Source organism: Argopecten irradians, chromosome 12, assembly GCF_041381155.1.
Source record: "Argopecten irradians isolate NY chromosome 12, Ai_NY, whole genome shotgun sequence".
Lineage (NCBI taxonomy): Eukaryota > Metazoa > Mollusca > Bivalvia > Pectinida > Pectinidae > Argopecten > Argopecten irradians.
Genome location: NC_091145.1, coordinates 8099521 through 8122414, shown reverse-complemented (window position 1 = coordinate 8122414; position 22894 = coordinate 8099521). Strand labels below are relative to the sequence as shown.

Below are 22894 nucleotides of genomic sequence, written 5' to 3'. Positions count from 1 at the left end.
CAGTAAACACTGTCAGACAAAACGAGGACCCACAGGGGAAAGAAAATAGATACACAAGTACAATATCAATCTGTTGTTAGTGATAACTATCCCCTCGTGGCCTCTGCTGAGGACCGCGTCCCTCCCGTGATAGGACAACGCCCTGTGTCTAGGGAATGTTTTTTGAGAGACGCGAGAGGCTGAGAGTCCAGTCTGTGATGGTCAATATGATCGGACACGACCTTCAGTTCTCAGGAGATGGTTGGTGAATATAATAGCATCTCCTCCCAGCATCCAGAACTTACGTAGTTGCTTATACCTACAAATTCATTGATGGGATTCATTATGTATCTTAACTATGTTTCAGGATTAACGTGATTTTATTATATATTTATTGGTAAATATGACACAAAATTCCGTGCTGGATATATAAACTCGCCAAAACATAAACATAAATATATATTAATTTATTTTCCTGAATACAATTTCTTCAAATTCACCAAATTTAAATCGAGGAGGTAAATCATCATTTGTCCGTTTCACTTTAATGGGGCTGGTGAAACTAAAGTAAATCTTTAAGCCGATGATAAATATATTCGTTATGAAGCAAATTTAATTATATGTAAATACGTTTTGCTTAATTTATATGAAATGGTTAAAATATGAAAAAGGATAAGACATTGCAGGATGCGGAGTATATTATTATTGCCTGTAGAACGCATTGGAGTTTGCTACAACAAATACAACAAATTTTTTAATAGAGTATTAACGTCCTCTCATAACATTAACCCTAGGTCACGTGCTATTGTACATATAGCGAGTACAATATTGAAAGGAGAGCAACAAAAAACTATTCCTTCTGCTAGTCCTTTGGTAATATTAAGCTCAAACATCTTTCACACAGCTCTCTGGACTATATCTCGCTATTGAAATAAAGTGGTATCAATGTTCTGGAAGTTTGAATCTATTATTAGCTGTCATCGCCATAGAACAATGAATAATAATTATATCGTTATATTATACTACTGCAAACCAACATTCTTTATGCGTGCGATTTATTTTCGTAAATTTCGAGATTTAAGATAAATTGGCGAAAGGTTTTCTCCGCAAAATCAATATCTTCTACAATTTTTCATTGAGAGGGATATCCAGAGACAGTTAAAAGTCTGGAAAAAAGGTTATCTCTGTGCACCCGAAAATGATTTTTGAAAACAGAAAACGCGAAATTTAGTAAGCCACGAACAGGAACGTGGTTTGGTGTAGTGTATAAGCCAACTTTCTTTTGCGTGCGATGATTTATTTTCGCAAAATTTATCCGATGGTGAAGGTATATTCGCGAAAGTTTATATTCGGCAATTGATATATGTTTGTTCTTGCACAATTTTTTTTTATTTTTTTATTTCATTTTTTAATTATTTTTTATTTTATTTAATTTTTTTTTTTATTTTTTGATTTTTTTAATTTTTTTTTTTAAAATTTTTATTTTTTTATTCATTTTTTACTTTTTTTTATTTTATATTTTATTTTTTTTTTATTTATTTATTAAATTATAATTATTTTATTTTTTTTATTTTTATTTCTTTTTATTTTTATTTTTTATTTTTTTTTTTATTTTTTTTTTAATTTCAAATTATATCTCGTATTTGATTAAAATCCTGCGAAATTTAATTTTCCGCCAAGAGTGTTTTGAAAAACAGGGAGATCGCGAAATTAAGTAGCCGACGAAAGACAGTTGGTTTTATTACACCAAATCGAGATCATGGCGTTGTTTATATATATTTACACTTTTTTAATTAGCTTTACACGTTTTATGGAGCTTACCGTGTCGAGAAACACTTAATTTTACGTTTTGAGCTCTCTCGCGTAAATAAAAAGATAAACAAGTAACTGAAAAAACAACAAAACATTTTAGTTTAAGACACCGATCAGAAGAACACTCAACCTATCGCACTATAGAGTACTATACTAACAACAGAAAAACAAGTGACGTACATGTACTTCCCGAAAACTGAATGATAAGAGGTGTGCCTACAACAGTCATCTCGATATTCAAGGGGTTCCGATTCAAAACTTTTAATTTGGGAATCTATACACCCCTGGATATCTCATAGTGTAATTGAAGGCAGATCAGCGAAAAGACATTTGACCAATCACAGGCGAGCAAAAGATTTCCTTTGAAGACTACAGATGGAGAGCGACCGCCTAACATCAACGCCACACAGTCAACCACAGTGTACCGTTATACGGCTCTTTTGATGTAAGCATCGTTATGAACTAAATTACCTGTTCTATTCTGTTGGACTCAGTTCTTACTATGAGGATAGTCATGGCGGTGTAGTGAAGTTAAGTGTTCGGAGACCCCTGGAGTATCTGACCACTGTAGACAACAGACAGAACAGGATCCTTCGTCACGATGTCAAACGTCGCACGCTTAACCCCAATACATTATTGATTTGTTTTTTCCAAACGTCGTCAGTAATAGAAAATCTGTATTAAGTGTTGATGAATGAAAACATCGAGTGATATCATTAACATAATGCTTATTTTGCAAAATATTACATTCGTTTTTTTCTTTCTCTTGTTCTAGTTAACTTGAAGATATCTTTTGTACTTATAAACACCGCAGAAATTTAACAAGGCAATATATTTAAGTTATTATCTTACCTCCAAAAATTCACAATGACCTGCTTTGACGCATTACATTCTAGGAAATATTGACACACAGTAACATCACCTAGAGAAGTCTTATGCTTCCTCCGTATAACAATTGTTCGTGTGTTATGTTGAAGTTTATTTTGTTCGGAATTTGATTCAGAGTATCAGGGACCTAATCTCTATTCTATCATTTTTCGATGTGAAAACAAGTGGTAAATGTTATTCGAACTGAAATAGATTGTATATAAAAAATGGGTGTGAGCAGGAAATCACTAAAATTTTGACTAATACAATACATAATAATCAGCAAGGTATAGGCATGATAAAATTATGTTAAAAAAATATTGTTATTATTTTTTCGACTTTCTGATTGTGCAGTGTGTAGTACTGGAAAATAATAAGAGAAACCAAAAGCGGACATGTAACTACTGACATCCAAAATTAAACAAGTGGTATTGCCCTGTGGTTCTGCCTGTGAATTTTATCACGCGCCTCTTTTTGAATCAATTAACACTTCCGAATAACACACCCCCCCCGAGCGAAGTATGTATATCTATGGAATTTACATACAGGGAAAACATTTAAGGTGAGGCCCAAATTGTCAACAAAGCACTTTCTTTTTATATATATGTGGAATCCAAAGATTATTTTTACGAGTGTTTCCTATTTGACTCACACCAAGGCACACAATAACCTGACTACATATGTACTTCTCGCATCATTTTAACCATTGAAATTGCTACTGACATCTGTATCAACTACAAAGGATTCTTACATAGGTGTGATTAGGTACAAAAGTATTAAACTAGTTCAATATATTTGATATGTTACGAGCCGAGGCGTAGAAATGGTTATTATCTTGCATCTTCTACCCACTGACTTGCTACTTACATCTGTATTGAATATAGTTAATCAATGTTACAATGAGGTGACCATGTTACATAAAACTTTAAACCAGTTCACTGTTGATATTGCTAGACGAAAAACTTTAGGCAAGTAAAATAACATTGTTTAATGAGTTGATGACTTATACATCACGTATAAAAACGAGTAATTATATTCTGTTTGCAACCTAACTAGTATTACATAGTATGGTTAGCATAGGGAAAAAATTCATGTGAATTTTGCTTTGATTGTACAGAAGTGTTGCGATTTCAGGCTCGGATTTGAAGCGTTTCCATCCACCGAGACAATCATGCGACGTTATAGTTTGAATAGTGTGTCTTGTCATACGTATGGCAAAAGCCTTATAACATGGGAATCAATGGACCAATGTGATGTGATCATTGATGTTTTAACTCATTCATCCCTGAAGCTGTTCATAATGAACTCTTCCAGCCAATTGAATTTGGGAAGTCCAAATGTATCTGTTAGGGGTGAATGAAAGTATTTTTTTTAATACAAGCGACATGATATATGTTTTCTACATTCCTCAGGGATTATCTTGGGTTTATTTATACATTGTTTTATTTCATCAGCTATTCCCCTCAACATACATTGCCACATTTTTATATATATGAACAAAAACGTCATATGCATTCTGCGTTTATCAGTATTTTGAAATATGCGAATATTTCTTGATCGCGAAGGGGTCATTAAAAGGTTGAAAATACCACATCAAGTGTCAAGTTGATAAAAATATATATGAAAATACGGGAAAATATCACGTTTTGAGCCCCTATATCATTCCTCAGAAGTTCGTCCTTCTTAGCAATATCGGAAGTTACATCGCTCGAGAAAGAAAATTAGTGTTACTGGTTGGCCGACACCTTCTAATGAGTGTCGCGGAAATAATTGACAAATGATTAGCGAAAGGGGGGGGAGGGAATGAGGATAATCTTTTGATTATACCCTTAAAATAAGTCATTTAAAAACTGTTAAACTCGTTCTTTCCCATATAGACTCTGGATTTCGCCATGATAATGGAAGGTCCTTTCATTTAAACACACTCAGCTTTTCACCTCAGTAAGCTACATACCAAATATTAGGTTCTCCTATAAGACTCTTTGTTACAGAGGTTACTCATCACTGGTCGGTGTTTTTTCCCTGGAAAACTCGGTTCCAATCGCTCGCGAAAACAAAATTAGTATACCATTACGCGCTGTGATGGCAAGGAAGAACGTCATATTTGTACACTGTACCTTGTCATTTCAAACGACATATTGGCATACATTTTCCCGAACCTCTACAGTAAGTCATCAATTAAAAAAACCTCTGCAATTTAACATGAAAACGATGGAACCAAGATCTAATACTACAATGGGGAAATTATGTATGTGTATAATTTCTATCAAAGTTAGAATAATATGTCTCTTCAAAGTCTCTGTATCTATCTTTATATAACAGTATGTTGTGTATAACCTAAATATATCAATTAGACAAGAGCTTTGTTTATTTGTCATCATTAATACTGTTCATGTAGTATAAGAGATTTAGATATTTTTATACATTGTGTCGGTGACATTGACTATAAGTCATGGGTCAACAGTGCATATACTGGAACACTATAAACAGAGACATATATAAATGTACATGTATATAAAATTCACATGTTACCTACTATATTACCTTACGCATTATATGCAAAAACCACAATATTGCCTTTTATTACACATTCACCAGGTACATACATCAGTATGATGATACAATTTCTATAACCTGAAAGTCTGAAATAATTTATTTTTGTCGTAAAACTGCTCATAATTCACAATAATTGTCAACAGGTATTGAAATCGTTCTCACTAAAAATATTTCCAGAAAAAAACGCACGTACACTAGCTGTTTGACAAACAAAGATAACGCTGTTACACATGTATTTATTACTATGTCTGGACATGAATGATATTAGCCAAGACGTGCCTTACAAACAAGGTGTAACAGAGATAGCTGTAGGCCGATTTTCGTCCCATTATGTAACGACCCGAGGACACCAACAATACAGACACGAGAGTGTAAAAAGCAATGTATGAACACCAAATACAAACGCTCTTACATATTTATACATAACAACACCGTGATATAGTTCAAATCGTGTTTGAACACTGAATGTACCTGCTTTTTATATACTATAGTTAGATCATACGTTTGAATTTTCGTTATCAACCGTATTAAAATTGACGTACTATTTTACACGTGCGATTATATGTCCGTTATTTTGAACCTTAGTTACATTACTGAAGATACATTTGAACCTCTGATGAAAAGGCTGGAACAGTTCATTGTGATTTTTATGGGCGATCTTCTACTAGAAATTAAACGATTTTCACCGAGCAGATGCTTCATTATTTCACTGCAAGTCAATAAAACAATTAAATTTGACGCAAATACTAACCTGAATTTCCAAAATGTTTTAAGAATTCATAGGTTACTGGTATACCTAAATCTACTTGAAATTTAAAGGTCCCAAATTAAACCGTTCCCCCATCACCTTACTATTATGTGCATCTCTATCAAATGCTTCTGCTTCAAGCATCAAAAGCAAATATGTGTTATCAACGTTACTTCAAACTTCATTTAGTTTATTTACAAAGTACAGTTTACAAACAATCCATGCAAACTCTACATGCTGTATATAGGTGATATCAAGACGACAAAAAACATAAATTAGATGCATCTATCATGCGTGAATGAGGATGCGACACAATAAATATATCAATTATATATATAGTGTCTGTGCTTGTCATTGGGCGGTCAAACTCTACAACTCATCAATGTTATTGGAAATATCTACAGAACCAAGCAAACAACTATATAAAATATTCATGATATTAATCAATGATTATTAAAGTAATAAATCACTTATTAAACGGTACTCATCTAAACTAGTCTTAACGCATGATCTTCCAGTGGGATTCACAGAAATTCCGAAAGCTGTATATGTCGTGGTACGGAGACTGGCCAAAATTTGATACAAGGACATGTACAGACGCCTTAAAATACATTAAGACCGTTAACTCCATTTCACTATAGCACTGATATGGTACACAGGTCCCGTAAAACAAAAATCAAATAAAGCCATATATAATATCAATGTTGTCTTAAATGTGCATTAGTAGTTTGATAAAACATTATTGATATGGTAGCTTAACTTAGGCTCATTATCAGAGTTACATATGCATATCTAAAAAGTTATCTCGGTCCTTTCTAGATACATATATGTTTTTCACGAAAGTTGTCAAGTTATAATGAGACTGTAGTACTAGTTGTATATCCTATTATAATAACATTTATGCGAGTTAATCTCCGACGTGTTATAGATAGATAAACACTGACCTCATCAATAACCAATGTTTATGTACATTTACGACACACTTGCCACAGGACAGACGTCGCTCTGACGTAATCTGGAATAGATAACAAAGGCAATATGAGGTAAGCCTGTTAACATTGTCATAGGTGCAATGTATCAGACCGCAATCGATTTGTAGTACTACCTGTATACAACGTACATATGCAGAGTACAATTCAAAATATTGGGCAAGGCTCAAGCAATGTTGTGATTTTTGCCGAGTAAAAAAAAAGATATATAATATCGAAACATATAGACTATCTTATATGTATAATGCGTATATGCTCTTATTCATCCATATACATGTAGTTAGTTGCTTGCGGCCCATCTAAACATTTTTATTCCAAACTCAAAACTTATTCGAATGTGAACAACTGTCAAAATATTAGAATCAAGCCAGATTAAGTTGTATTGTATTATGACACCAGTATTATATCTGTATAGAGCAAAATTAGCGCAAGCTACTTCTGTGCCAAATATCACCATTACGCCAGATTTGCAATCGAGTTTTACTTAATTGGTTTTAAGTTTTCAAATATAAAGTAGTATTTAAGATTACATAAGATTCACATAAAGATATACATGTATATTGCTAAAGTATAGACACATCCGCGTAGGACACAACATAAAAAACATGTGACATATAGTTGTTTATGTAAATAATGTTTATGGACGCCCGATAAATATAATCTGAAAAGAACCGTTTTAAAGGGTCGATATAAATGACGTCACCGAGATAACTACCACAGGTCATGCGTTCATTCACTACACACGTGATCGAGTCATATACACCCGAACTCACGAGACACGTAACCATAGATACTGGCCTAAAGATATATACATCACTAACGAGACGGGATTACCTCAGGTGTAACATATATTCATGAGCTTACTGAACATGTATGTATGGATGTGCTGAGTAGAGGTAAATTGCCACCCAGATCCACAGACATTATAGACCACGAAAACCACAGCTATACAAATCACATTTGGTTGTCGCCAAGTTCACTGACCTTGACGCTACAGTACACCAAGAGATTTTAATCCTCGTGGATTCAAATATAGTTTGTATAGCATAGATCAGTTTTCAGATTATTTATTTATAGTTAGAATAATATCATAAAGAATATCTCATGTTGTTTAGAATACAGTTTTCACTTGTTTATCTGACGCAGCAACAGCTGATCATGAATGACAAATAAAATGAAATTATTGATATAGAGGGCACGCACTCCCACAAAACACACGGTCATATCCTGTTTTTAGCTTTATCAAGAATTACACGCATTCTAAGTTACAATTGTACATTATACATGTAGTTTATTTCATACCCATCCCCGTTTTATTGCTTCGTAATTCTGAAATATGACATGGGTTTTCTCTCGACATGGTCTGGCTGTTTTACCCTCACGACACCGAATAAGTCTCTCATTTCCTTATGTGTATTTTGTGATATAAATGACTGAAACTTTATATATTTTATTTTGGCTGACGCTTGTTGAAAGCATAATGATGGAATAAATCAAGTACATAAAACATTGCTCCACTGAAAATAATTGGCTTCATTTTTGCAGCATTTTCTTTTCTTTCTCTCTCTCCCTTTTTTACACTTTATGAATAGCAGAAGTGCGATTTAAATTAAAGAAACATTTTTGTAGAGGTCGGGCATCAATAATAAAGCTTCATATTTCTATTTTCAGTGGATTATGAGAAAAACGACTGCACGAAATCGTTTACTGTAAACGATATCAATATATACCGGCTACAGTCGTACCCACGACAAGGTATCAACACCGGTAGGGACAAGTGCTATAACAAGTTCGTCGGCTACAACAACAAGAAACTTAAGATTCATGTCTACGAGGTTAAAATCGGCAGCTGCGGCATCTTCCTCAATATCTTCGATGGGGACGAACAGATGCGCAATGACCCCAGGGTAAGAACTGATACCAGTACACTTTATATACATGGAGTTCACCACACGAACATACAGCAGCCTCTCAAAACATAGACATGTGAACACCGCAACATATTGTACACTTGGGAGGCTGTCCTTAAATGACCATGAACTTGAATTCTGTATTTGTCTTTATTACTTGAAATATTTAAGTTACATTGTACGAATATTGATATATTTATGACTATTTTAGGCGTTTTAGGGGTCAAATCAAAATGGGTAAAAATCGTTTTCAACCTTGTGTATAGAACAAAAAAAAATGGTAAAACTCATGCATACTGTACATGGTGTATGTAAATGAACGATTTTTACCGATTTCAGATTTTGATCGAACCCTCAAAACGCCTATAGATAACATAATAGGCTATTGTCACTCTGGTGAATCCAGATGTATAAATAGCAAACTGAAACTAAATATCAGATCCCAATGATTTTTGCATGTATCTCATTCTACTTTTCCTGCCACAGTGGACGCTAGGGTGTCGTGGTGCTGAGAAGGTTGTGTACGAATCCTATACAAGTGAGGTGATAGTTCGACTGGACAAACCATCGTCGGACTCGACCAGTTTATACAGCTTCCGGATCTATATCACTAACGTTGACGGTAAGCGCATGCGCCATTTGGGAACATGTTTAGGTATCCTGTACTGTTACAGAAGATACGGGAATCTCTATACTAGGTCCGTTAAAATTTGGTATGAAATTGACCAAATCAAACATCCATCAAGTGTTCTCTTTTGATTAACCACGTTTGTTGTCATATAATCCACTGTTGACATTTCAATTCTAATGTTTGTTTTGGAACCAACAGATGGACTTTCTAAACCCAATATTTGTGATGTTGTAAGATCTGTAATTAACCTTTCTGATCCCTCTTTAGCGTATTTTAAAGACCCACATAATTTTGTTATTTCTGGCCTCCATTCGGAGTTTATTTTGTACTGCTTACGGTTGATCTTTCTTACCCACTGTAATTGTAGATGTAAGACCCGCAAATGCTATTTTTCTGACCCCCTGTTCTTGTAGTTGTAAGACCCACAAATAATCTTTCTGACTCACCCTGATTTTGTAGTTTTAAGACCCACAAATGATCTTTCTGACTCACCCTGATTTTGTAGTTGTAAGACCCACAGATGATGTTTCTGACCCCCTGTTCTTGTAGTTGTAAGACCCACAGAAGATTTTTCTGACCTCCATGTTTTTATTTTGTAGGACCCGCAGTTGATCTTTCTAACCCTCCAACCATGTCTGACGGTGGCGGTGCGTCCTCTGGCGTCATTGTCGGTATCGGCATTGGCGTCGGACTCGTCGTCGTTGTCGTCGTCATCGTCGTCGCCATCGTCTGCTGGAGGATGATGAACAAGAAAGAAAAATATGCCAGCAAGAGTCCAGCTGTATTCACTACCTGTAAGTTGAGACCCTTAATATTAAGTTATGTGAACAAGCCCTTCTCTGTTCTAGATTTAGTGGTACAAATTTATTCAAAAGTTCCCATTTGACATTTCCGACCTTTCTCATCATCATCCTACCCTTTTGGTTCCCTCTCTTCATGCCCTTTAAAATAACAGCTTTAATTAGTTATAATTGGAAACATAATTATATTAATACTTAAAGGTGAAAGTTACATTTACCACCTACATGAATATTTCAATTTAATTCTTTTTTAATGTGTGATTGCTCTTCTAGAAGCAGACAGACAATTTCAGGAGCTATAATTGTATAAGGTCTTCTGAGAGATGTGTTGTGGTGGGGGTCCTAGAGTTCGGTCACATATAGTGTACAATGTTCTCTGACCAATTTGTAACATACCTAGTTCAGCACGCATATTTCGTGTCAAACAGGGTGTAGTCCTTAGGATACCTCTTGAATCGATATCTTTTTTATTGCATCTTCTTTGAGGAAATTAGTTCATGTATACATTATTAATGAACCGTTCTTAGAAAAAGTAAATAACAAAAAAAAAAAAAAAAAAAAAGAGGTTAGAATATAAAACATGCATGGTTGGTATAGACTTAGTACATCCGAGTTTGTCCCAGATATAGGATTGCTTTTCTACCCACTGGTATATATACCGGTCGTTCGTTGTCTCCCTCACTGACCCAGTTTCTCTCCCCTTGTGCCCTTGTGTTTCGCTCTGACTATTTAGAGGATATAACAATTGCTATCAACTTTAGTTCTGGTGAGTACTCTATGCATCCTGTAGATTTAGTAAATATGTGTTGTATGTCGCACGGTATGGCTAACATTCTATTTCCTCACGAAACTTCATCTGATTGTTTAAAATGTCGAAATGCACATTTATAGCCAATCATGTGATGCTTCTTTTAGACTTTTTTCATTTTGCTACCATGGAAAATGGTCAAAAACATTGTTTTGACTTGGACGTATTTCGATTACAGCTACTTCGAATGATCCGCCTATCAATGGGATATTAAAATCGACCGATAGTAAAGGACGTGGAAGCCAGCGTCGAAATAAGCGTGCCGCCTCCGGGGGACATGTAAACCAAGCGTACAGAGGTTCTGTAGACGGAGAAGACTACAGCAGGTGTGGCCCCCAGTACCGAGTCCACGCGAGGGGGCATAGACTTACAATATGAAGAAGAAATAGCCAGAAAAAAAGGTCAGCCGTTCAACCACCGAACCGGTCGCCGACGCAACGACGATTCAACGTCGGACGATATGGGAGACAGTGTGTTTACTAATAAGGCATACGTTGACGATGAAAGAGGTGATAGAAGTGTACGCGGGCGTTCTGATAGACGGTACCGCGACACTCGGGATGACAGTAGTGACTCTTATGTGAGCAGCTCACGTGGTGCGGTGAGTTACCTTACTGACACGACCCTTCGCAGCAGGACAGACTCACCCTCTCGAAGTACGGACGATAGGGGTAGTCTATCGTCGGCTACGGACGGCACACAAGGACACTTCCGAAAGAACGACCCAGCGCGTCGGAGTGCCGGACGCAGCCGCAGTCACAGTAAGTCATCAACACAATCTGGTCAGCGTCGGCGGCCTCGTCTTTCTCACAGCACAGGCGACCAGAGTGATGGAGGAAGTTCTCATAGGTCATCGGGTCAACACCGTCCCAGCAGCAGTGGTGGGTCACATCGGCGGTCAAGGTCAAGGTCAAGAGAACGGGAAAAGAAACCTTCACCGTATATTGGAGTTTTTGATGAAGCCAAGAAAAAGAAACGAAGGAAATAGATATTTATTTCTGTCCTTCTAAGTAAATTTTGAACTCTTTATTACACGGATAAGTGATAACATCGGACAACAATCTACTTTGGAGTTGCAGCAGCCAAATGGATTACTTGTTGGTTTTGTAATGAAAATCAGCACTTCAAGGACTTTTTATGTGGCCATGTTATAAGAAATACAACGAACAACATATCAGTACCATTTATGTGAATCTTTTTTCGATATTTCAAGTCATTATCACGAACAAAGCACACGTTGTGTTCGATAATTGGATAATTTCGCCTTGGCCATGTTCTCACTAAGTCCGTATTCCTTGACGGCTTTTGATTGGTGCAGTGACCTTGGCGACAGACGCGACACACACGAGCGGGGACGAACATTTTCAATCCATGACAAAGTTGTCGTTTGTGGAAACATCGCGTTGTTCTTAAAAACTGATTGTGATTTTAATATCAGATTGTATTACGTAACCACGGCTAATTGGAGACGCAATCATTAGACACTGTTTTCGGTGGCATTTGACACGTCATAAATGTGGCATTAGCATTGACAGTAAAGTAGAACCTAGCAACTACAAAAACCTAAATATGGTGCTACATGAATCATTTTTCGCGTTGTGCATCTTTATCCGATTTATAGGATTGACCTGGATCTTTGTAATAATGTCAGTTAAAAGCGGATACTCGACTCCTCAGCTCTGGAAATTGTGTTTGAGGGGAACACTGAACATTGTCGTATTATCACATGATTGACGGGGAACGCTAGGGATGGAAAGTTGACATTGTTACAATGTCGTCTGACAGCATTAAAGTGAACATTGTCGAAATGTCGGAAGACGCCAGAACGCTCAATAAGGTCATAAGTCATAATGATAAGTTATGTATGTAGCAAGTATGGAACGTGAACATGCCCTGGTGATGCTGCATACAAGAATGCAGAAAGGTGAACATCGTCGAAATGTCAGGAGACGCAAAAACGCTAAAACACTATCAATCGCAATGAGAAAGTGAACATTGTCTTAATGTCATTTTACTGGAACATACTGAACATTTTTTTAATATGTCAGCTGACGCGATCACGCTAAATATGGTCTTGTTGATAGATGGAAAAGTGAACTGAAGAAAACTGAACATTTTTTTTGTGATGTCAGGTGACAAGAAAGTTTTGGAACCAGTTTGGTACTCGTGAAGAAATATTGAACGTTATAGTAATGTCAGTAATAACAAGTGGTCAGTGATGCGGCTCATTATCACATATCAGCCAATCAAATGGACAGTAACGATTGTATGTGTGTACTGAAGTGTATCATTGTATTAATTGGTATCAGAAGAAAAACCTATAAAGTCTGTTAAGCCATTTTCAATGAAAAAGTGTGAAACCTTAATACAATATGTTTGAATTGACATGTAACCCAATACGCAATTGTGATGATTTTTCATAAATTTTGTTTATTTTTTGTGCCAGATGCTATTTTAAGGGCATGTAAATAACAGGGATCTGATAATGAAATACAATCTGTTGATGACTCACAAATATTGATTGAAAGTGCTTGTACTACAATGAGATAATATGTAATCTTAGTATTTTTGATAAAGTGGACTTTGTCCTATCAATTGATATTGATGTGTAACTAGAGCTGCATACTTTTAGAGAGAAAGATAAAGACAACAGGAAACATATATAAGGAACTAGTTGCATGTGATATGGAATTTTCTAATGATTCATTTTTTTGTTGGGATATTTTACAGACAAAAAAAAGAAAAGTAATTTCGTTTTCTCATAGTGAGTGAATGTATTAGCTAATTCGTGGTCTGAACGACTCTCAATATAATTTTTGTATATTTATACAGACTAAAGCGAAGTGCTTAACTTGTTTTAAAAGTTACTAGTATACCATATACTACATATATATATAGTTATATTATATACATTATCATTTATACACGTATGTACATAAATATATGTATACCATTGTTAGATACAAGTAATTCAGGTATATATATATATATACTAATTAAACTAATGTACATTGCCATACAAACAGCGACTAAAGGGCGATAACTGCTGCAATTGTTAAAGAATGTCATTATCGTTGGTGTTCAGCATGATTGTTTAAGAAATGTATTATACCCTGCTTAACGAAGTTATGGGGTATACTGGAGTCAGTCTGTTTCTCTGTCGTCCCTAAATAAAAAGTTTGTCTGGGCAACTCCTTAACTACTGGATCCATTTCAATGAAACTTTAAAGTAATTCTAATTTGGGGACCACGTATAGATGAACATGAAGTTTTTTTTGTTTGTTTACATAATAGCCATGCAGGTCATTGTACGCAGGTGTTGTAAAATGGACAATAACGTATTAAAATTTTGATAACATTTTTTTTTCAAATTTGGTCAATTTGTGTCAACATGTGAATGTCTATAATTTGGCACTTATCAGGGATATTTGACTGTTATAGTCTGAAACAAATGGTAATCGGGGTATTAGTTAGGCACTGACATAAAAAGTTACCTCTGTACATTGAATGATGCTAAGCATACTGAACTCTATATTAACATTTCATAAACACTAATCTTAACGGTAGCTAATATAATTTTCTGGTCTAAGCAAAAACAAGGACTACATGTTTGTTCAGAATTTTATGGATATAGATATATTTTTATAGCAAAGTTTGTTTTTTATAAATTCATCTATTTCTCCTATTTTAAAGAAAAACAAGTTTCTATATACATGATCATATAGAATTATATAAACTCATTATTTTCTCCTATCTAAATGAAAAACAAGTTTCTATACATGGTCATGTATTTGAATACTTAGTAACTATATAAAGTAAGTATAGAAATACCAAATTGTCATGATAAAAAAAGGAAAATAAAGAGAAATCACAGAAATAAATTGTGTAATATTTCATTATCCTGATATACAATCATAATCTAGAAACCAAACGTGATATACAATGCATGTGTAAACAGGAAATTAAAATATTAGATACAAATGTCATAATCCTAGGGAACCAGGTGAAATATTTTCAATCAAATTAGGAATTAATTTTAACGAATCATTGTCGAATTGTCAGTGTTGTGTACGCCATTATATATCATCGTGTTCCATATATCATTGTGTTATATAAATATATATGTACATTTATGCCAAAACCATCATTATAAAATTGCCTGGACGAATATATCCTTCCGGAATACGTTGTGGCTATTGTTTATCAGGCTCTATTCGATTATTATGGGAACCATTGAGACAAAAGGGTTTCAGTTTTAGTTAGTGTCATTTTCTGTTATTGTTTTATACACATGTATGAATGCTACTTTTCTACCTTTTTTTATTTGTACCTTTCAAAGTGCTTCGGAAAATTATCACTTATCGATATAAAAGTAATACATTATTGGATCTTAAAAGACGGAAGTGACGTAACAAATTTATGACAGGCAGAACTGACATATAATAAGTTATAATTTTGGATGAGAGTAATAAAACAATGTGTATCTGCCAGATAATGTTGTTTCTTTAGAAATGTTTTTAGGAAATAAACATATGCCATACCACTGAATAATCTATATCTTGTGTAAGTGTTGTCTTTATTTGCCTGACGAATTCATTTTACGTGTCACCTTCTTTTCGTGATAAATATCAACTGCTTTTGTGGCCAAATTGTGGGTTGATATTTTGTCATTGTTTTTTGAAAGCAAACCAAAAACCTTGTGGTTTAAGAATGTAAATTAATTTCTTTGATAAGATTATAATGATAAAATTAGTATTGGCCTACAAGAACAGACAATGTATCACGAAAAGACGAAACATTTGTATGTATTATAAAATACATTATATCGGTGCACCATATGTAATTTTCATTATACACCGCGGTTTCGTATGGGTAAAGTATAGATTTATGCTCATATATTCCAACTCGCTTTTATTTTTGATAAATATTATTTTTGTCGGTCAAACACAAAGCTTAACCTGAAAAATCTTTTCAAAACATATTTTTGTTTGGTACAGTATACATATACTAATATGTTTAGATTGAGCATGTCTAGTGTAAATATTGAAATGATATATTTTACCAAAAGAAATCGCATGACAAATTCATACCTGTATAACTAACAATCTACTAGGAATGTTATGACCTAAGACAAATGATTAACATCGGTATAACGCGTTCTTCATCTCTATCTAACACTACTTTTGTTACAGTGCTTCTACGAGTACAATTTGGAATAAATTTTATTGTAAATATCAAATAGATGCCGGACACTAAAGAAGTCCTTTTGTTTCCAGCTACGACCAGAGGGGATTCTGTACACTTTGAAAACACGCTTGGAGGAACTAGAAGTCGGAACGCCATGACAGCAAGTGAACGCAGTTCGACTACCAATGGCTACCGATCTACTTCCGGTTCCCAGCGCGGACGGTCTTCTCAGCACCACGACAATAATGGTTACGTATCAAGCAATGATTCCTCGGTAACGACAAAGAAAGTCTCCTACAATCCTATTCCAATCAAGCCGGGTGATGGCGCCAAATTCCAAACAGAGAAGGAAGTTACAACACATCGCTTCACAAAACGGGACGGATCTATCAGAAAACAAACAAATTCAGACCACGGCAAGGATGTAAAGCTCAGTCCGAAGAAAGAGCGGCCTAAAGACGAAGTAGACAGCAGCGTCAGAGTGGAACTCCTTCCGAAATCTAAACCAAGCGACACCGGTCATCCAGTCGTCAGATCTAGCTCAGAAAAACGCAACACCAATAAGTTAAAAAGCGCGACTGCCAGTCGAGCTGATACTTCTAGCGACACGATGTCCTCAATGTCCGACCGGCGGTCCAAACGAGATGACAAGTCTCGAGATGACTACCACCGAGACAGGTCACGTGATGAAAGATACGACGAGCGACCGAAAGACAGTGCCGCACGGCGATCTGCCAGTTATCGCGAGTCCCAGTCACATGATCGCCGGGAGCGAACGAACAGCACAAGAAGTAGAAAGAACTCCACATCACGGTCAAGTCGACCCAGTTATAGAGACGACTACGAAAGCGACGGGCATCGACATCGATCAGAACAGGACTACAGAGAAAAACGTCGAAATGAACAGTACAACAGCGACTACGATAGCGACCACCGCAGTCGGCGACGAGAAAAACACGACAAAAGTCGCGGTTATGATAGCGACACTCGAAGACGTCATCACGACTATGATAGCGATCGCGGCGGTCGTGACCGCAGTCGACATCGGTACGATCAAAGTGATAGGTATTACAACGACTATGAAAGTGATCACGGTAGGCGACGCGACTCCTCGCGACGCCGACGGCAGAATAGCGACAGAAATTATAGAGACTATGACAGTGACGACAATAGTTATCGATCAAACCGGCGACGTAGTCAGCGTCATGACAATCGCGATAGATACTACAGCGACGAGGACCTCGTGGACAGTCGACGGCGCAGGACCGAGAGTCTGTCCCGGAAGTCTCGACCGCGCAGTCAGAGTTACAGCAGGAGTGGCACCAGCAGACGATAGCCATAGGAGGACAAAGTGTTCATGTTCACGTAGTCATCATTTACAAACTTCATCATCATTTTCATTTTTTTCATACATCATCACACTTAAAATTTCAAAACACATTAGTATCTGTTACTTATTAAAAAAAGGTAATGCAGTTTTGTTTCCTTTGAGAAATTCTATGTTACATGTATCTTAATGTATGCTTCTATGCTTCAATTACTGATATTGTAAACGAATGAATCGATTGTCTTGCTCTTTCTATTAACCGAACTTCTCAATTTTTATTTTTTTTTCAAAGTAACTGTGATTGGGCAAGACCAATAAAATTAGGACAAATTCAAAATATTTAACAGTATTACCAAGACAGTTCTTGAAAGACTTTTCCATATCTAAGACATATGGAAATGAGGAGAGTGTAAGTTAGCGTCAATATTCGAATTTTTGAAATGGCCGCCATAGAGAATCGTGAACTACCATTGTGTCTCAAAACACAAAACGGATATAAAGCATCTGTCTATGGTAAATTATAATACACAATAATCACTGCATTTTTTTATAAGAATACCGACTATTTTCAGCGAACCTTTATATGGTTGGAACTGCTCGCGTCGTGGTGGAGTGGTTATAATTCTTTTTTATTTTATACATTAGGGGTCGTTTCTTTACTTATATTTTGTTTAGAAATACATTGTATTTGTTTAGTTTCAAAAATAATTAAATGTTAACTTAAATGTTAAGAATAGTAAATAATACCGTGGTTGTGAATTGTGTCAGTTACAAAAATATGTAAGTTGATAATCTAGTTTTTACTTTTTCTTATATTATTTTACAATCATTTCTGAAGTTCTTTTAATTTCAATGAAGAAGTTATTATAAATGTACTTTAAAAAGTAAGTATTAAGATTGATTTTGGATGTTACATAACATCACAAATATTTTATATTATGCATCAGAAATATTTTATTATTTGGTTTTATGTTATATGGATAAAACAAATTTTACCTACATATATTTTCTAAAGACAAAGAATGATTTACTAGTCAAGAACTTCATTTCTACTGCAATGCATATTCAAAAATTCTAGATTGGAAACCATGAGTTACAAAATGGTCAGTATACTTTAACTATTTTGTCTAGTATAGACGAATGTGTTGTATGAAAGTGTCAAAGATCTAAATAAAAACTTTTTATTTGGTATATTTAATGTTATTTGTGTATGGAATAATGTACAGTACACTAGCATTGTAACATTTGAATTGAAATAGGCCCAACTTATTTGTATTGCTAGACTACATGATTTCAGATCGAAGGCAACTACCACGAGACCAAATGAAAGTCGGAGAACGATTATTCTGTTTTTCATTTTAATATGAAAGTCGCCGAAAGTATCACGAGTTAATACTTCCCTTGGAATGTTTTACGGCACTATTCTCGGAATTTTAACATTTTTTTCACAAAATGACTGGTTTTACTATAAAAGATGAAAGCAACGCAATTTGTGTTGAAAATATCACGTAATTTTTCATGTATGGAAATTGACTTCCAGTCGTGGATTTCTTCGAATTTATTTCAAAATGGCGGGATGTTATAGTTGTAAAATTGCAGTAAAACGTCGTGGTATGAAAGAAAAATACTCTTTCATAAGTGGATATGAAGGATAGGGATATTCTACCCTCGGGATCACAAAATGTTGCAACACCCTCGGCAAGCCTCGGGTTTTACTACATTTTGTGACCCTCGGGTAGAATATCCCTATCCTTCATATCCACATATGAAAGAGTCTTATAGTATGCACCGCGTCAGTATTGTTATACAGGTGCTGAAACATCGACCATGGTGTCTTACTGTAAACCATCTTAATTTCGCGACGATTTAAGTTCGCGATTTGTGTTTCATACATTTTCGCGACGGTTTAAGTTCGCGATTTGTGTTTCATACATTTTTCGCGACGATTAATTTTCGCGATTTTCAAAGTTAATCGCGCGGGACAAAAGTTGGTTTACAGTATTGTCCTAGATTACATACGAAATACGGTAACAAGTAGACAGTTTTATACAAGTATTGGATGGATATATCTATCACTGGATGGATGATTGACTAACCTTTTAAAGCCCTAACTACAGCCCATGACTCCTGTGTGCAATCTGTTTGGTGTGGTACGGTACTTACCTGTATGTTTTGGGAGAATGTACATGTGGTACCTTCGAATTGTCTCTCCTTGTATGTGGTTTAACATTGTGTTTTATTTCTTGCATTGAAGCCTACTGAGACACCGAACTTCACACGGTCAAACGTCCCACTACTGCTCTTCTCTTTGCTATTCACCTCGATGCCTCATGGGATACTTCCACTGTCATTATATTTATCCAAGGAATATGTCATAGTAAAACTGAAGACAGCCCAGTAGAAAAAAAATCTTACCAACCACGGGCCTGCAGAGATTTTCTTTGTATATTAAAGGTAGAGCGACGCCCAACATCAAAGCAACATGCATAGTCAACCCGAGTGTACTGTTATTCGATTCTTTTGATGTATATTAAATGACCAAATCCACCTGCTTATTATCAAAACACAGATCATTCAGTTTTTTTGGCATAGTTTATGGGGATACAACGACAGTGATAGTAACCCCTTGTTTATCAATGATGTCCTCTAGAACGAGAAATCTTCCTCACATAGACGAACGTTGAACCCAAGCCATCCGACGAGACTGTATCAAGACCATGGGAAGTAAAAAGAGGCTTGTTAGCAATAAGAAAACAACATCTCAAATTTAGTTTAGAAATCATGCAATTAGAGCAGCAGGTACAATTTTAAAGCCCTACCTACATTTCAATGTACATATATTAGACATCAGAATTGTACACACACATTTGTATGCTCTCGACTGGAAAGGATATATTTGAAAACTGGTAATAAATGCAGCTAGAAGTGTTTGTAAGTCTATTGGCTGTGCAATGTTTTATTTTTGGAAAATTAAATATGAATAATTAGGATTAATTGGCTATCATTGTGACAAATACGAGAACACTAAGACTGTTGATTTGTGTATTTTGTTTGTCTTGAATATTGCTGCAATAATCAGACGAACTGGACTTCGCTTTTTAAACAAACATCAGATATGGTCATTAAACCTATTTATCTGATGTACGATTGGGAAGGATAAATATTGAGTGTCGGATATCAAACGGGAGCTATCAAAGTCATTGACCAGGCGAAGACGTTTTACTGACATCTTGTTTTTTCCCATGATAAAGATAGTCTACTTTTGCATTTACTTACGATAACAAACATGTTGTGTATTGTCAATGTACTGCTGAAGCATGATAACAGAAGTCAATCACATGTTTTGGGCCGTAAGAAATTGTTTTTGTTGATTACAATGTAGCATAGAATAAAAATAGACATAAAATAAACAAACCGATCTTTGGCTTAAATGTCAATACATAAAGCCGGCCCAGTAAACACTGTCAGACAAAACGAGGACCCACACGGGAAAGAAATAGATACACAAGTACAATATCAATCTGTTGTTAGTGATAATTACCCCCCTTTTGGCCTCTGCTGATGTCGCGTCCCTCCTGTGATAAGCAACGTCTGTGTCTAGGGAATGTTTGCGCGAGCGGGAGGTCCAGTCTGTGATGGTCAATGATCGGACACGACCCTTCAGTTCTCAGGAATGGTTGGTGAATATAATTAGCACCTCCTCCCAGCATCCAGAACTACGTAGTTGCTATACCTACAAATTCATTGATGGATTCATTATGTATCTTAACTATGTTTCAGGATTAACGTTTTTATATATATTTATGGTAAATATGACACAAAATTCCGTCTGGATATAAACCTCGCCAAAACATAAAAATAATATATATATAAATTATTTTCCCTGAATACAATTTCTTCAAATTCACCAAATTTATCGAGGTAAATCATCATGTCCGTTTCACTTTATGGGCTGGTAAACTAAAGTAAATCTAAACCCGATGATAAATATATTCGTTTGAAGCAAATCTAATAATATGTAAATACGTTTTGCTTAATTTATATGTAATGTTAAAATATGGAACAAATATGCATTGCAGGATGCGGAGATATTATTATTGCTGTAGAATGCATTGGAGTTTGCTACAACAAATACAACAAATTTTTAATAGAGATTAACGTCCCTCATAACATTAACCCTAGGTCACATATTGTACATATATAAATTGAAAGAGAGCAACAAACTATTCCTTCTGCTAGCCTTTGTAATATTAAGCTCAAACATCTTTCACACAGCTCTCTGGACTATCTCGCTATTGAAATAAAGTGGTATCAATGTTCTGGAAGTTTGAATCTATATTAGCTGTATGCAAACAATGATAATAATTATATCGTATATTATACTACTGCAAACCAACATTCTTTCGCGTGCGATTTATTTTTCGTAAATTTCGAGATTAAGATAAATTGGCGAAAGGTTTTCTCCGCAAAATCAATATCTTCTACAATTTTAATTGAGAGGGATATCCATTCAGTTAAAAGTCTGAAAAAGGTTATCTGTGCGAAAATGATTTGAAACAGAAAACGCGAAATTTAGTAGCCACGAAAGGAACGTGGTTTGGAGTAGTGTAAGCCAACTTTCTTTTGCGTGCGATTTATTTTCGCAAATTTATCGATCAAGGTAAATTCGCGAAAGTTTATATTCGCAAATTGATATATGTTACTATTCTTGCACCATTAAATTTAAAGATATCTCTTATTTGATTAAAATCCGCGAAATTTAATTTCCGCCAAAGTGTTTTAAAACAGAGATCGCGAAATTAAGTAGCCGCGAAAGACAGTTGGTTTATACACCAAATCGAGATCATGGGTTGTTATATATATTTACACTTTTTAATTAGTTTAACGTTTTATGGACTTACCGTGTCGAGAAACACTTAATTTACGTTTGAGCTCTCTCGCGTAAATAAAAAGATAAACAGTAACTGAAAAAAACATTTTGTTAAGACACCGATCAGAAAACCTCAAACCTATCGCACTATAGAGACTATACTAACAACAGAAAAACAAGTGACGTACATGTACTTCCCGAAAACTGAATGCTAATTAAGGAAGAGGTGTGCCTACCACTGTCGACAACAGACAGAACAATGATCATTCGTCACGATGTCAAACGTCGCACTCTCAACCCAATACTAAAATATGTATACATTTTGCATTTGTTTTTTCCAACGACGTCAATTATATAAAATCTGTGTAAGGTGTTGATTAATGAAAACATCGAGTGATATCATTAACATA

The 22894-nt window shown here is 35.3% G+C and overlaps 1 protein-coding gene across 1 annotated transcript; it reads left to right on the top strand.

Moving 5' to 3' along the window:
* The first annotated feature begins 7000 nt into the window (after positions 1–7000).
* On the top strand, positions 7001–18805 carry LOC138336631 (serine/threonine-protein kinase fray2-like). The gene is made up of 5 exons (XM_069286154.1): positions 7001–7005; positions 8603–8858; positions 9348–9483; positions 10092–10286; positions 16377–18805. Exons 1-5 carry the CDS (start codon positions 7001–7003, stop codon positions 17621–17623), a joined length of 1839 nt encoding a protein of 612 aa, XP_069142255.1. The 3' UTR covers positions 17624–18805.
* Positions 18806–22894: the final 4089 nt, after the last annotated feature.